The sequence below is a fragment of the Schistocerca serialis genome, chromosome 2 (assembly GCF_023864345.2).
Source record: "Schistocerca serialis cubense isolate TAMUIC-IGC-003099 chromosome 2, iqSchSeri2.2, whole genome shotgun sequence".
NCBI classification, from domain to species: Eukaryota; Metazoa; Arthropoda; class Insecta; order Orthoptera; family Acrididae; genus Schistocerca; species Schistocerca serialis.
In genome coordinates, this window is record NC_064639.1 from 495,717,478 (window position 1) to 495,735,219 (window position 17,742).

The window sequence follows — 17,742 nt, forward strand, 5'->3', positions numbered from 1 at the left end:
ACTACAACTAGTCTCACAACATTTCTTTCATGGTGTAGATATTTGTATAGGGTCTTTTGACCATTTTCAACTGGTACTGCAAAAGGTTCTGTGGTGTCACCGCCAGACACCACACTTGCTAGGTGGTAGCCTTTAAATCGGCCGCGGTCCGTTAGTATACGTCGGACCCGCGTGTCGCCACTATCAGTGATTGCAGACCGAGCGCCGCCACACGGCAGGTCTAGAGAGACTTCCTAGCACTCGCCCCAGTTGTACAGCCGACTTTGCTAGAGATGGTTCACTGACAAATTACGCTCTCATTTGCCGAGACGATAGTTAGCATAGCCTTCAGCTACGTCATTTGCTAAGACCTAGGAAGGCGCCATTACCAGTTACTATTGATGCTGTAAAACATGTACCGTCAAGAGCGATGTTCACCAATTATGAATTAAAGTTAAGTATTCCAGTAGTTACGTACGTTCTTTGCTACTATAAATTCCTTGTCCTGTTCCAGACCACACGCCAGCCTGCGCGAGCTTAAACGCGTGCCTTTCGGCTTCCTGTCATAGTGGATTGGCTGTCTTGCCAGTCCACAACAGGTTCTGCTTCAGTACGTGTCATACTTTAGATTTCTCCAAGATGTATACATGTTATCGTCAAAAATAAGGCTTTTCACTGTAGAAATACAGCAACATAAACAAGTGCGAAGCTCTATACATCGTGAAAGGATGTAAATTACATGAAATATGACCAATATTAAAATCCTTCACATAAATCGTTAGAAATCAATGTCCTAACACATTGTTTATTTGTGAGAAAACGCGATTCTTTTTATCTCCTCTAACAATTCAACAAAATTTTAGTCTATTCTTTTGGTATGCTGATATTGAGGTTTCTGACGTCAGGATGCGGATAGTAGTGCCACAGGTTGCCCATAAACTGTCGTACATGAAAATAGTCCGTGCCATATTAACCCTAGATTTCTAAATCCTCGAAAAATTTACGATTGCATTACGGTATGAAACAGGACATTTTGTGCTTAATTTTGTATGCAATATGCCGTTGTCGATCTAATAATTGTAATTAACTAATGCATGACCATAATTTACAACTTCCTATTTACAGAGACACCCTCCTATAGCATTACTTTTCCTCAACAGAACTAGTCGATACCAAAAATAATTACAACTTTTTAAATAGGTTAATATTATCTCAGCTGTTTTTCTAAAAGAATTCCGTATGATTTTGTACACTATGTGGTATATTTCAGCCTATAATCCATAAAAAGAAATTACTTTATTTTCGTTGTTACAATCGATGTGTACTAGCACTGTATGTACAGTCAAAATTACTTTTTTTTTTAGAAATATTTGGAATTACGAAATATCCGGCACACTTCAAATTCCTATTATTAACTGCGCACTCTGGCGATATTTACTAGTATTATGTTTACTTCTGGATACACTTATAAAATAATGATATAAATTGGTGGAGATTCATTTGTCAAGAAAATCTGTAAACTCTTTGGAATATTGCTGGTACTGCAGAATGGATTTATAGTGGGTATGCGGGTGTTGTGATCGGACGTGTTTTTATTTTTTGCAATAACGATGTAATTTTCGGTTTTGAAGTGGAAATTGTAAAGACAGTGTGATATAGAAAAATGAGAGAGAATAAAATAAACTACTCATGCAATACTTCAGTATTATTTACGTCAATTGGAACCATGAGAACCTGCAATGTCAAAAATTTCAGCTTTAAGAATCAGCCTCTAGGCGCGAAGAACTGGAGATAACTACGAGAAAACAAGATAAGTAAAAAGTTTACTGTAGATTTTACTCCTCTCGGAACTTATTAAAAGAGTTAATTATGAAATCAGTGACAATGAACAAATTATGTGAGGGGTGGGTAGATTACACTTTGAGTGAAATGTGGAGTAGTAAATTTTACAATGGCTTAATAGCAACATTTTCCCCTCCTTTAATATTTAAGGGCTAATTGAAATAAATTCACCTCCGAAATGCATATTGGGAAGAATAATAAATGTGATTTGTTACAGTGGTTCGTATTTCCGATTGACGATCGAATGTGAATAGTTGTTTTAAATACGATGTAATTTCTTTCTTTCATTGCATCCTAGGGCGAAGATAGCATTCACTTCCTTTCTAAGATTTAATTCCTCTTCTTATCTGGCCCTTATTAATATTGATGAAATAACACATATAGCGATGGAATGCTGTAGTTAATAGTTTGGAAGTAAAAGTTTGGAACGACTTGCTACAGTCGTTGGGAGCAGGACAGGTACGATGTGGCACTACTTAGCCTGATTATACGTGCTCGCACACCACGGCCCTCCTGATCAGGTGTGGGACTATGGCGGAGAGCGGTCGGATACCCACCCCCGCGAGGAGATCGCCGACGAGTCCATCCCAGGCGCCGGTCTTTTCGTTAAGGTTGCCGTACTCGCCATCTTTGGCGAGCTGGAACTCGAACGTGAAGTGGAGCTGCTCGGCGATTTTCGTGATCAGGTCCATCGAGTAGCCCTCGTAGCGGTCGTTGCCAACCCGCGGGGGCGTCGTAGGTTTCTTCATCATCAGGTACGGCGCGCCCTGTAACGACGACAATACATTGGTATATCTGTCAAAAGTACTCCTTAGAATATGTATAATAAGCTTGTTGTAATTTGTTACTGGTTAACATTGCTCTCTCTCTCTCTCTCTCTCTCTCTCTCTCTCTCTCTCTCTCTATCTCTCTCTTTCTCCCTCTCTTTTACACACATGCAGACAAAGTGTTATATAGGGTGAACCAGAACTCTATCGATAAGTTGTCCAGGGATACCTTCTAAATATTTTGGAGTTAGGGACCCTGGGTCTCCGGCCGCTTGTTGCAGAGTTATTGCATTTCGTTTGACAACAAATAGTTTGTCTCAGTCCTCCCGTTTTGGGAGCTCTGTCATCAGCTGTAACACCAACGGACTGCTTCGTCTGAGGCCATGTGAAGAGCCTAGTGTACGAGACTCCGGTCGATACACGCACGGACATGGTGGTGGAATTAGCACACCCAACTGTTGGAGTTCTTCAGCATGTAAGGCAGTCTACGATGCCTCTCTGTATACCTTGTCGTGATCATGGCGGACTAACTTTTGCACAACACCTGTAAAGGAACGGTCAGCATTTGTTACGTGCTGTACTGTACACTGGCATAACAGACTTGACACAATGTGATTAAAATGTACATGTTTCGTCTGATGGTTGTTGCATTTCTCTTTGTTGTGTGTTAGTCTTGTACGTTATGCTTATGGCAACATTAGAGGTTTTTCGAAAAAATCATAATTACATATTAACCAGAAAATGGGTCACTTATACCAAAATATTCAGAAGGTATCCCTGAACAAAGAATGAAAGTCGGTCGGTGGAGTTCTCATTCACCCTGTATCGGCCCGTGCCCGACAGTGAACTGTACCAGTATACTCTAAAATGCCTCGCACGAGAATGCGTTTTTAATGGGGCCCTATCTCAGTATCTATTGATCACAGAGATAAAGAGACAAGTGTTTACATAGCCCTTGGCCTAACGACCCGACGAACGAGCATACTGTAGCTAGCTTAAGGTACAGTGTCCAAATAAATATTTAAAAGTGTCTCCAGCACAGGTAAATTGAGCAAATCGTTTGCTTCCTATGCATTAGGTATGGTGTAGGGTGGGTCTTCGGCGGCTTAAGAAAGCACCACTTGTTCGTGGGCAATTCCTAAGTAAAATGCGAAAAATCATGATTTTTTGGGAACCAAAAGTACCAGTTGTGGTGATGGCCACATCTATAATTCCTATTCATGGCAAATCGTCGAAATTTTAATAATTTGTCCTTAAGATGATGTTCTCTGGGAGCCTTTAAATTTTTTCTATAGTATTTTCCTTTACCGAGATCGAGAAGTTCAAATTTATCGTACTTGTGCTGTAAAATACGCACGATATATCCAGTCTGAGGCATAGATGTAGTTTTAACAGACATGTGAATACATAGCAAAGATTATTAGGTTATCCCAAGGGTTCTGAGGTCACCAGACTATATTTCTAGTCAACATTTTTTCACCAATAGAACTTTATGACACGCAGTCACTGTATAATGAGCACTTCACGCTTGTACAGGTAATCTGAAAGTGATACTTCCATGACCAAAACGGCCTCAGAAGGTCTTAATATGCTAGAAAAGAACGTAAAATAACTGTCAGAAATTATTTAAAACTGGGAAGACTGTGAAATCAGTAAAATATTTTAATATACAAATCACGAACCGGGCGTTTTCGGTGAATTGAGGCCGATGAGGGAAGTATCCAGAAAAGAGTGTGAAACAAACGATTTTGTGTTTATCTTAAATTATGCTTACTTGTTTGTTTTTTATGTCGAATTATATAAATAAGCTGTCAAACTTCACTGACCTATATAGAATCCGTTTTATATAAGCAGTCTACGCTGAAGTAGCAGGAAATTGGTAAACAGCGGAAAAATGCTACTGTCGGAGCACAAAAAAGGTGAATACACTCCCCTTTAAAAGACTCTGACAGAAAAGTGGGAAATCAGTTGCTTGAATCATCAATTTCGCCTTCCTCAAAGAAAATTGTGGCATGCGAACACATTCACGCATTCTTGTGCTTAAAGAGCGCAGCAGTGGGGCAGTGAGAGTGGAACAGAGGAGAGACGGTGGAAGTGGGAGAGAAAGAGAGGAGGCGGTACCAGTGGGAGAGGAAGAGAGATAAACCAGTTCTGTTGGGAGCGAGAGAGAGGCAGTGAACAGAAAGAGAGATGGATGAAGGCAATACAAGTGAGAGCCAAAGAGAGAGGGCATATCGAAGGCCTTGAGAGATACTGGCAGTAAAAGAGAAAGAGAGGTGGATGGAGACAAGAGAGATGAGACAGTGGGTATGAAAGTATTGTTGAGTACAGATCATACTTAGGCCTTCTAGGTCTGGACCCACCCATACCAGAGAACCTTAACATGTGGGTACAGGAGAAAAAGTAAGTTGGACCCGATAAAATTTTTGAGCTGTCGAGATAGGATGGAGACAGTGGCAGAGGGAAAGAAAGCAAAAGGAGACGGTGTAAGTGAGAGAAGAAACAGAGGCACTGGACTATAATGTAAACCAGGACTTCACAACATATGGTCCGCGAACGCTTTAGGGGTTCCCCCGCTTTTTCTAGGCGATCCGTGGCCACGTTTGACCAAAATTTGTGAAATAATGAGAAAAATTACTAATTAAAAATGCCTAAACGAAGTTCGTCAGTATTATGTTTTTATTGTTTGAAAAGTATGTGTACATGTACGTCAGGTCGCGTTCCCAATCAGCGGTTCCGTTCCCAGGCGGGGACTCGCACGTAGTTTTGCCGGCCTATTTGGCCGAGCGGTTCTAGGCGGTACAGTCCGGAACTGCGCGACCACTACGGTCGCAGGTTCGAATCCTGCCTCGGGCATGGATGTGTGTGATGTCCTTAGGTTAGTTAGGTTTAAGTAGCTCTAAGTTCAGGGGGGCCGATGACCTCAGAAGTTAAGTCCCATAGTGCTCAGAGCCATCTGAACCATTTTCGCATGTAGTTTAGTGCTGATGAACGCGGCCTTCCTGCTCGACTGTTTCTGCAACACGCCGGGAGTCGCGAGCGCGCCGGCTCGCGGGGTTCGATGAGCAGAAAACTTTCGTACATGATATTCCGAAATGGAACGAGCTCATTCGATCAATTAGAGAGCTCGCTGGCGCATATGCGGTCCGAGACATCATTCAATATTGAACTTCTTTCGTGAGTGCACTAACTTTTTGGTCAGTTTATTACTTCAAACATGGACCGATGGCTGAAATCGGGATCATTGAAGAAGCGGGTACTTTTTCCATCGCCTTCACAACAAGGAAAGCTCCCGGTTGAAAATCAATAAGGAGGCAGCACAGCCAAATGAAGAACAATTGCTGGAAGCGACACAGCCGGATTCATTATGCTAAAACTCTGCAGGTGCTCCATTAGTTGGAATACCCTGTGGAAGTGGAATAACTGAAATGCATATGTACCACGACAGCTATTTGGAAATGGGCTTTATTGAGACAGAGGAGACTAAAGCTCAGTGTGTAATTTGCACGCGAGTCCTTCCAAACAGTTCGATGGTTCCAGTTAAAGTTTACCGTCGTTTTGAGAGTACTCACTTGGGCTTCCTTTTCCAAGAGGAAGGGCACTAAATTAGCTGCTTCTCAATACTGCATGAAAACTCATGCAAAAATTAATGAAAACTTATTAGAAGTCTCTTTCTTGATAAGTTATCGAGTGTCAAAGACAGGTAAATTACATACCATTGCGGAAACCATCATAAAACCGAGTGTTAGCGATATTGCTTCTTGTATGCTAGACGAAATGGCAGTAAAACCTGTATCTTCGGTGCCACTATTAAACAGTACTGTCAAGAGAGGGATACTTGACAAGTCAAATGATGTGAAAGAATCACTGGTTTCTCGCATCACACAATTCATTTTCTCTCTGTACAGTTGAATTTACTGCCGTTGCAGGACTAGCGATTTTATTGGCTTTTGTCCGTTATGAATACTCGGGATGTTTCGAGGAGGACCTCTTATTGTGTAAACCAGTACCTGCCAATACAAAAGGTGCTGAAATATTCCATTTGTTGGACGATTTTTTAATGTGTGCACAGTTGGCGGGAAAGCTATGACGGGTCCAACCGTCGGAGCGCTAACTAAAACAAAAGAGAGCTCGAAGAATTGCAGCAGTAGTCATTGTGCTCTCCACAGATGTGGGAATACGTTCTCTCGATTATATGAACTACTTTACTTTTAGACCATAACACAATATTAGCTGATCTTATTAATTACGAAAATTGGCAATGCACAGTTGCTTACTTGGCAGTTATTTTCTCCGAAATGAATGAAATTAGTATTTCACTGCAAGGGAAAAATGTAACAACGGTCACTGCCAACGACAAAGTTCGAGTGGTCAAGAGGAAAATCAAATTTTGGGCACAGAGTGCTGAGGAGGGGGAGGTGGAATGTTTTCCTCTTCTCAACGACTTTTTGAAAGACAAGACACAGGAGCTTGAGAACAATTTGTTTCATGATATTCTCTAATTTCTCCGAAGCACGACGTCATCGTTGGAGCATTGCTTCCCAACAGCTCATGATAAGAAGCTGCAGGACACGAATGGGTGGTCGACCCATTCGCTGTATCCAAGAAGCCGAACATTTTATCGCCGAATGAATTTGAGATGTTGATAGAAATTTCCACATACTCAACCTTGAAATCTACTTTCGACGGTGACCGTCACTCGCACTTTTGGATCCATTTGGAAAACGAGAAATTCTACGCCCTTATTGAAAAAGCAAAACGTTTTCTATTTCCATTTGCCACAACGTACACCTGCGATTCCGGATTCTCGATCTATACTGCCAATAAAACTAAATACCGAAGCTATCTAGATGCTGAACCAGACATCCGTCTCCATTTGTCAAGTACTGAACCTGACTTTTCAAAATTGTGTCAGCAAAAGCACCCTAAACCTTCATATTAAGATCCAGTTATTATTATTACAGACTTTTCTCTAGTAAAGAAAAATGTACTTTGCTTCGTTGATGAGCAGTTCACTGCTCATCAACGAAGCAAAGTACGTTCACGTTCCCGAACTATAACTTTTATACGTATTTTGTTAGAGTTTTCTATCAGTTAGTTAATATATAATTGAATTCTGATGTCATCGATATTTTTGCTCTGAAAATTAAAGTTATATCCAACGATTGTTGTTTTCCTTTGCAGTGTATTCCCCTTCACACAATTAGAAATATGGCCTGCCTACATTGTTGAACAGTGGGAGTAAACTCAACAGCAATTATCTGAATATAGTAGGATTTCAAACAAATGGGAACGTCGTTAGTTTCAAGTTGTTTCTATTCATATTTAAACGAAAGACTCTCAATTCGTTGCGGGTTTAGTGAAAGTGGCACTTGCATTACGAAGTTTTCAATTCCAAAGGGCTTCGCGCTAAATTTCAACAGTTACTGTTACCAAGGGGTCTGTCGCGAAATTTTGCCTGAAAAAGGATCTACCAGCTAAAAAGGATAGGAATCCCTGCTGTAAACCAATAGGAGAAAACGGTGTCAGTTGGAGAGAGACTTAAAACATGCAGTCGCCATGAGAGGGATATGCTAAGTGTGAAGGCCTAACTACAAAAAGAGACTGTGTAAAAAAATTTAGAATGGTTTGTGTTGTGCCAAAACATTTTGTTAGAAAGGTGGAAAGAGGGTTCAGGTGCTGGTTTCCCAATCTCCTGTCATTCTTTTAAGGAAGAATACATTGGTCTTTTTCGTGCTCCGTCAGGAAAAAGTTTCAACTGGTTATACATAAGACTTGCATTTGATGTATCATTCAGTTGGGTCTTAATCTAAAGGTATATGTCAACTCGGGGCCCCATATTCTTTAAATAAAGGGGAATGGTGGACATATGCTATGGACTGTGGCAAATCTCGGAAGCAGGGAAAACAAAATTTAGCTAGATAACAATTTCCACTGAAAGAGAGCTTCATGTATATATTGTACAGCGACACGGTGAAATGGCAAGATGCGCTTAATTATGCGTTCAGGTACAAGAGCCTAGGGAACACCAGACACAGCGAAGTAAACCCGCCCACAGTAATGTTTGCTGTGAAACCCTTGCGATACTTGCAGTAGTTATGGAACAACAGTGCTTCCAGGAACTCCGAGGCTATTTATAAACACCAAAAGGATTGCGATGTTAGTTGAGAAGTGTTTCTTTCCTATTAAAAATTAATATTTGTTACTTTTTGACGACAGCTTTACTGGAAAATTCACCTGGGACGACGTAGCAGGGCACTGTTTTAAGGATGTTTATGAGTTAACTGCTCGAAAGAGAAAAAAGGCTTGAAGTGTATCAGGGTACGAGAGAATGTGAGGAGCGCTAGTTATCTATGTTAGGTTGGTGTAATAGGCCCATGTTTGAGTATCGAATGCGAAGTGTGGCGGGGGATTATAGAGGCAGTGAGTAATCAGTTAACCTGCTGTCAGTTAACGGTGAGGGGGGAAGGGGGGACAGTGGTATTAAAAACAGCTGAAAGTGACTTTGTTTATATTGCTAAGTCAACAAAGTTGTACATGACAGTATGTTTTTCCATGACAGTATGTTGTACACATATCACAAAAAGGTTTGCATCACCTCGGTTCCGACAGGTCCGGAACCTGTATAGAAAATTGGAATAGAGATAATTTCCGCCATTTTTATTGCTCATGAAAACCACACATTGCATGTTGTACAACCTTCAGAGATGGTGGTCCAGATTGCTGTACACACCGATGCCTCTAATAACCAGCAGCAAGTCCTCTTGCATTGCTGCGTGCCTGTATTCGTCGTGGCATACTATCCACAAGTTCATCAAAGCACTGTTGGTCCAGATTGTCCCACTCCTCAACGGCGATTCGGCGTAGATTCCTCAGAATAGTTGGTGGGTCACGTCGTCCATAAACGGCCCTTTTCAATCTATCTCAGGCATGTTCGGTAGGGTTCATGTCTGGAGAACCTGCTGGCCACTCTAGTCGAGCGATGTTATTATCCCGAAGGAAGTCATTCACAAGATGTGCACGACGGGGGCGCGAGTTGTCGTCGATGAAGACGAATTCGTCGCCAATATGCTGCCGATATCCGTTGGAGGATGGCATTAATGTATCGAACAGCCGTTATGGCGCCCTCCATTACCATCAGCGGCGTACGTCAGCCCCACATCATGCCACTCCAAAGCAGCAGGGAACCTCGGCCTTACTGCTCTCGCTGGACAGTGTTTCTAAGGCGTTCAGCCTGACTGGATTGCCTCCAAACACGTCTCCGACGATTGCCTGGTTGAAGGCATATGCGACACTCGTCGGTGAAGAGAACGTGATGCCAATCCTGAGCGGTCCATACGGTATGTTGTTGGGCCCATCTGTACCGCGCTGCATGGTGTCGTGGTTGCAAAGATGGACCTCGCCATCGACATCGGAAGTGAAGTTCCAACATGCAGCCTATTGCGCACAGTTTGAGTCGTAACACGACGTCCTGTGGCTGCACGAAAACCGTTATTCGACATGGTGTCGTTACTGTCAGGGTTCCTCCGAGCCATAACCCGTAGGTAGCGGTCATCCACTGCAGTAGTAGCCCTTGAGCGGCCTGAGTGAGGCGTGTCATCGACAGTTCCTGTTTGTCTGTATCTCCATTTCCGAACAACATCGTTTTGGTTCACTCCGAGACGCCTGGACACTTCTCTTGTTGAGAGCCCTTCCTGGCACAAAGTAACAATGGGGACGCGATCGAACCGCGGTATTGACCGTCTAGGACAACACAAGCCGTGTATCTCCTTCCTGGTGGAATAACTGGAACTGATCAGCTGTTGGACCACCTCCGTCTAATAGGCGCCGCTCATGCATGATTGCTAATATCTTTGAGCGGGTTTAGTGACATCTCTGAACAGTCAAAGGGACTGTGTCTGTGATACAATATCCACAGTCGACGTCTGTCTTCAGGAGTCTGGGAACCCGGGTGATGCAAAACTTCTTTTGATATATGTTTATAACATCCTCGGACTTCTTACCGCGTCTGTTCAGGGTGAAACTTTGAGTTTTCGACGATTACCTTCTCGTCAGTAGTAAGTGACTAACAAAACTGCTGCTATAGTGGCCTTGTATGACCCTTAGAGAGCTTCTGATTGGTCGGCGATTACGTAACGCCGTCGCAAATGGTGTAAACGTCTGCGACGGTGGCGCCATCACTCCAGCCATAGCGTAAACAATGCGACGAATATCCGTGGTCTTCTCTGCATCGAGAGCAAGCTTTCATGCATCAGTAAGATCATATCCATCGGCACGGTTGAATATCCTCTACAAAACTTCTGTACGTCATACAGTATTTTATATTTGTTTGTGAGGATGTGCTCAGCAACTGCAGATTTCTCCAGTTCTCGGTATTTAGTATGCCATTGATGTTCTGCACAGCGATCGCAAACGGTGCGGATGGACTGACCGATTTAATTGCTTCTGCACTCACAAGGGATGTTATAAATCCCAGAGATCCAGAGCCTAGACTGTCCTCAACATGGCGTAGTATCTTTTTTATCGTCTTAAGAGGCCGGAAAATAGATTTGTTACCCCGTCTTCCCAGGATTCTGCCTATTTTGCTGGATATAGCGCCACAGAAAGGAACGAATGCAATCGTTGGCTTATCACATGAATGTTCAACATTTTCACGTTTGCTTTTCTTGCAGATCTCTGACTTCATGTCACGTGATCCAAAGACGTTTTGGTGTGGTGACAGTTTTGCCACTTAGTTACACACTTATTGTCATTTTCACGTCCATATTTCAGTTTTACTTGGTAAAAACAGCATAACTGTAATAATGGTGCTTCATCTTTATGTAAATAGAGATATATTTTCGCCAAATGCTGTCTTACCACTTACAATTGTCCCACTTGTATCTGTGTAGTCACCAGCAATTTTTTTTTGTATTTATACAGTGATCTCCAACAGTATAAACATGTAAATAAATGTATAAACACCTGAGGATGGGCGCAAGCCCGAAACCGGTCGTGTGAAAAATAAATAACCTTTTATTGTGACTGGTAGCGGATATTTTTCTACACCCTATAGAGCTGATCTTTATTTAAATTAATAACAAATCTGATTCTTCCTTTTGTTGCATTCTGTGCAGTGGATTTGATTTTGTTCAAGCAAGCACTAACGCAAGTAGCGAGATTTCTGATCAAAACAGCTGAGATAAATACTAAACGACCAGTTCTTGATATGCGACTTCATGTTACAGTAACTGGGGGTCATAAATCAAGAAGACCACCTGTGGACTGCTGCTGTTGCTGTGAAGGTGCAGGCAAGACTTCCAATTCTGCTAAAGGTGTTTTGCTCTGATGAAAAAAAGACAAAACGTAAGTATAGCCGAATATGTAAATAACAATATTATTGTTATTATCTGATAGATAAATACTTACTGCCAGTGCTCTTCTGCCTTTTATTCTGGCTTGAGGAAGCAACTGCTCCCTGCAAGTAGCATTTCATTATGATCCTCTCACTACAGAGTACAGACCTCGAATGATTCCTATCGGCCAAGAGCAAAATGGAGGAAGGAGAAGAGAGGGTTGGGTGGGGGGATAGGGGAAGGTGAGGGTAAAGGGTGACCTGAATACAATAAACTTAATTGTGTCAGCTTTAATCTGACACCGCCGAAAGTGCTGACTTCGCTGTCACCCGAACTGGCAGTGCTAAACTACTCACACCTGAAACTTAGCTATGTGTGGGTAGCTCGTCACTTGTGCATACTCACAATCCTGGACGAGACGATGAGGTGCCGCCCCTGCAGGATGCTCCGCGTGTCCTCCATGTCCTCCTTGTCGGTCCTGGTGCTGGAGAAGCCCTGGGCCGGCGTCCAGGTGCCGACGCGTCGGAATCCAGCAGCAGATAGCTGAAGCACTTCCAGCGAGAAGCCCACGCGTCGGCCCAGGTCGTCGAATGCGATGCTTCCAGAGATTCCTTCGTGCTGTATCTACGATCCATCAACAAAATTCGCAATCATTAAACTCTAATATTCACTACATTATACGAGTTGTCATGCAGAAGTTCCAGAAACTTGAATTTTGCCCGCAAATGGTTACGTGAGCTGCGAGTTACCGCTATGCGTCTCGCCATTCAGAGTTCTTGAATCTGTGTGACAGGTGGCTGCAAGCTGAGCAGTTTGGACAATTGGCGGTAAGCGTATTTCGGTTGCTGTGTTTAAGTGATTTTGTGGTTAGCCCGGAAGAGCGGTGTTTCTGTACGAAATTTAGTTATGTACCTGACTAAACTGCTGAAGAAACGCATTAAATGTTGAAGCAAGATATGGAGGAGAACTCATTACGTCAGAGATAGGCTTACGACTGGTATAAGCGTTTCACCAAAGTGTAAACATCGAATGGCCATGATAATCGTTCCGGTCGGCCGTCAACCGGCGACAAACCAGCAAATGTTCAGAAAGTTGGGGACCTGAGTCTGCTACAGTGTTGACACACCATTTAAAACCTCTACATCATATTGGGAATAAATTCTGGTACCTGTGAAAGTATTCTCTCAGAAGAACTGAGAAGGATGCCAACGAAGTTTGTGTCACTACTGCTTCAAGACGACCATATACAACTTCACGTTGAAGGCTACAGGGAGCTTCTATAACACTTTCAGGACAAGTAAGAATGCATGGGTATTTCAGACCAAAGTTGAGATTTGACCATGACCGTCCTCCTCCCCTTCCCGCTCTCCTCCCCTCCCTCGCCCCCCCTAACTGTTCCCCACCCTAAGCCTCAGTCCCCTCCCCCTTCCCGCTCCCCCTGCCATTCATAAGCCACACCCCTTTCCCTGCCATCCCAAGCCAAACTTCCAAACCAGCTGTGTTACACACATTTAGTTGTCCCAATAACCCCTCAGCTTACTTACATTTCCATAATACATCTATAATCAGTGTGTTACATTTACATTATCATTATGTAACTACTACCTGTAGGTTACAATTTTAGACATAACTTTACTATCACATGCAGCTTACAGTTTTAGTTTACGTCTTTCCTACATCTACAGCACATAGGTTACAATTTCAGTTCATTACATTCACAACAAGTATTTTATTGGTAAGTCAATAGTAAATCACTTTCTGTTGCACATACAAGTGATGACTAGCCATGTCTTCCGGAAAATGATACCATGCTATACTGCACAATTCAAGGTAGAAGTGTTTACCACCTTTTGTTAATAACGCCAGTTATTTCACTTTATAGTGGTAACTCTATATAACTTTGATCAAATTATATACTGAACAGCCGATTTATCAACGTTATTTACCAAACATTCTCAGTAGTTACCAATGACTAATTCCTCGGCTAATGAGCATTTCGCACCCTTTGCGCCCCACCTTACGTGTTGTGTTTCAGTTTTAAGAGTGTAAATTTTTTCTCTCTGTTCTGAGATTTCTGTAATAATTCATCTTTCATTAAACATAATTTCTTTTTATGGATGCATCGGATGTTACAAATGTTATCATTGGGTTAAAGCGAATTGTCAGAACAGCTGTGCTCATAACTTTTAAAGTCATAATAAATATTCGAGGTAGTTCCATGACGAATTAAGCTATATATATCTGAGTAAAACATTTTAACACGTTTTGCTTGAAATTTCTTCAACATATACCCGTAAGTGTCTTAGAAATATCTACACTAGCCATTCCTATAGGTAGAGGTTTTGTTTTTGCTTACTTCAGTAGCAACCAAATTTTGCTTAAACACGACACTGCTTTAAATTCAGTATTGCAGACAGAGCAACAGCTTAACGTCTATCTTCCCGATGTGTTATTCGTTTCAAATCCCTCATTTTTTCCATATCCTGCATAGTTTATCCAAAAACACTGTTATTCATTAATTTAAAAAAAATTGTTTTCAGAACTACTTTTTGCATTCATACATTTCTCAGCATTAATATAGATATACAGTTTCATGCAGCAAGATTGACGGAATGATAATATCCGGTGAATTTTGTTTGGTAAAAGATTATTGTTCAGACACTGTTTTATATTTCTATAGTGAATTATCTAATTTTTTATTGGATAATATGGGAATCAGCTTCTTTGGTACTCCTGGCTTTATCATTTTACCTGTGCATATCGATACAACGGAGCGAAATTCATGGATGTTTTCAGGATACACAAGGTCTACTTCTAAAATGTAGCCTATGTCTGAATCATTATAGCTAACTTTTGTTTGGATAGTACGCACGCCGACGTGCTGACTTCTGCAGACTCCAGAGGCAATAAAATAGTTTAATTATCTGCCTTTCGGGGTGTAACAGGCAGGCCGACATGCAGCGACGCCAAACTCAGCTGATTCTCGTTGGTGAGATATGACACACACACACACACACACAAACACAAACACACACACACACACACACACACACACACACACACACACACACACACGCACACGGTAGCTGACTGTCATTTACATAATGCACAAGTGCACTTATTAACCTCTCAGAGACATATATGTGCTGTGATGGATTCGTAGTATCAGTTCCAGACCTCTATCTGTATGTACAAAACCGAATACGATCTTTCTCTACCTGTTCCCAAGCTCCAAAGCATGCAGTTCATTATTCGAAATCTCATGGGAAAATTTCTCCTTTAGAATTTACAAATCGCACATTTTGTGGCTGACAAAATTTTTTCCCATTCTGCAACTGAGTCTTTACTTCATTTGCTATATCCTACTTAAATTTCAAACAATAATCGCCACTTTTCAAGGTTCCTCTATAATGTATATTATTTCATTATCTTGTCAACTGCTTTCATTGCTAGCAAGAAAAATAATCTCTATACCTATTCACTTCGGTTATTCGAATGGACATGGTCGATATGTACTGACGATTTGTTGGAGTCCGTGTCTAATCTTTAACTATAGTTTATTTTTGTTCTCTCTGTGCCTGTACATTCCCCTGCTGAAATCTATTGCAACTTATTTCTCAAAACTATAAAATTTCAGACATACAATATTTCTACATACGCTGAGAGTAGCCTGGTCATTTTAAATGATATTAGACGCTTATTCCCCAGATAATGGTTTCAAAAACTAGACGTGCAACACGTATACAAATTGTTGTCGTAATTAAACTTTAAGAGATAAATGAATACAATTTCTAATTCTGCTTCACCTAACGTCACTCATTTTTATAAATATAGAGTAACGTTCTCAAGCACTGGTGGAACTGCTACATGTTAGCTTCCTATTCTCCACAAGCAACGTAAAATGGTGGTTTTAGTGCCTTATATGTTTTACATAGACACACCCTACTTCAGTACAACGCACAGAACATTCATGAAACTATGCGAAACAGTCACAAAAATCCTTCTCTGCGATGATGTTCAACTCGCACGTCACATCGGCTTCAATGTCGCTTGCGTCGTCAAAGTGTTGATCCTTCATGTGAACTTCTGCACAATTTCGTTCTGAGATGAGTTCGTGTTGATAACACCAGCTCTCGTCACTAGTGATGGTCTTTCCCAGAAAGAATTGTTTGCGTTTCACATTTCAATCAAGTCGCTGCAGGAGTCAACGGTCGTTGTTTTTGTTCAGGAGTCGTGGTATGCGGGACATACTTTGGAAACACTTCTCTCTTCTTCAAAACATGTGGAGAATTTCTTGAACGCTTTATTTACGATTCAACAACGTTGACACACTACAGCTACACCTCCACGACTCGAAGTGCTCGTACTTAACACTAACTACCTGTAATTGACTGCACATTTGTTGTTTACAGTTGTTAGTTCAAACAATCAGCATGGTTACTGCCCTCATGTCACTTACATACTGTGGTGACGGAAATCATGGGGTACCTCGTAATGTCGTGTCGAATCTCTTTTTATCTGGCGTAAGGCAGGAGCTGCACGAGGTGTGCACTCAACAAGTCGTTGGAAGCCCCTGGAGAAATATTGAGCCGTGCTGCGTCTATAGCCATCCATAATTGCGAAAGTGTTGACGATGCAGGAGTTTGTGCATGAGCTGATCTCTATGTTATGTCCCACAAATGTTCGATGGAATTCATGATCTGGGTGGCCAAAACGTTCGCAGTGTTGTCCGGAATGCTCTTCAAAGCAATTTGCGAACAGTTGTGGCCCAGTGACATGTAGCATTGTTATCCATAAAAATTCCATCGTTGTTTGGAAATATGAAGTCCATGAATAGCTGCAAATTGTCTAATGGTCTCCAAGTAGCAGTTGGACCAGAGGCCTCAGTTCATTTCATGTAAAAACAACTCATACCATTATAGAATTACCAACAGCTTGCACAGTGCCTTGTTGGAACTTGGGTCCATTGCCTCATGGAATTTGCGCCACACTCGAACACTACCACGAGCTTTTACCAAATGAAATTCGGACTCATATAACCAGGCCACGGTTTTCCAGTATTCTAGAGTCCAACCAATACGGTCTCGAGCCCAGGAAAGGCGTTGCAGACGCTGTCGTGCTGTTAGATAAAACTCTCCCTTCGGTCATCTGCTGGCATAGCCCATTAACACCAAATTTCGCCGTGCTGTCCTATTCGATACCTTCGTCGTACGTTCAACATTGATTTCTGTGGTTGTCTTACGCACTGTTGCTTTTCTGTTAGTACTGACAACTCTACTCAAACAATGCTGCTCTCGGTCGTTAGGTGAAGGCTATCGGCCACTGTGTTGTCCGTGGTGAGAGATAATGCCTGAAAATTTGGTATCGCCGGCTCACCCTTGACATTGTGGATCTCGGAATATTGAAAAACCCAACGATTTTCGAAATGTCCCATGCGTCTGGTTCCAACTACCACTCTGCGTTCAATTCCCATGTTGCGGCCATGATCACGTAGGAAACTTTTCACGTGAACCACCTGATTGCAAATAACAGCTTCGCCAATACACCACCCTTTTATCCCTTGCTTAAACGGTACCACTGCCATCGGTATATGTGAACATCGCTGTCCCCTGACTTTTGTCGCCGCAGTATACCCAGGACTAAAATCAGTCTCGGAAACTTTTGGGCGGTCAGTGTATAATTACTAGAAGGATGTGTCCGCATTTTATTTTGTATAACTTAATTCGCTACATCCGTTTCGGCTGTTGAGACTTTAATGTTTTTCTCTTCTGTTCAGTTCTCATGTGGTGACGTGCTATAGGCACAGTTTAAAATGAACT

At 41.9% G+C, this 17,742-nt stretch overlaps 1 protein-coding gene across 1 annotated transcript in view; it reads right to left on the reverse strand.

Annotated features, from left to right (window-relative positions):
- Nucleotides 1–17,742, reverse strand: part of LOC126456136 (glutamate receptor ionotropic, kainate 2-like) — a 293,829-nt gene that overhangs the window by 76,659 nt on the left and 199,428 nt on the right. The window contains exons 9-10 of the mRNA XM_050091890.1: nt 12,329–12,547; nt 2,379–2,588 (exon numbers count right to left, since the gene is read on the reverse strand). Of these exons, the coding sequence (XP_049947847.1) occupies nt 2,379–2,588; nt 12,329–12,547 (429 nt within the window). The remainder of the gene's footprint in view (nt 1–2,378; nt 2,589–12,328; nt 12,548–17,742) is intronic.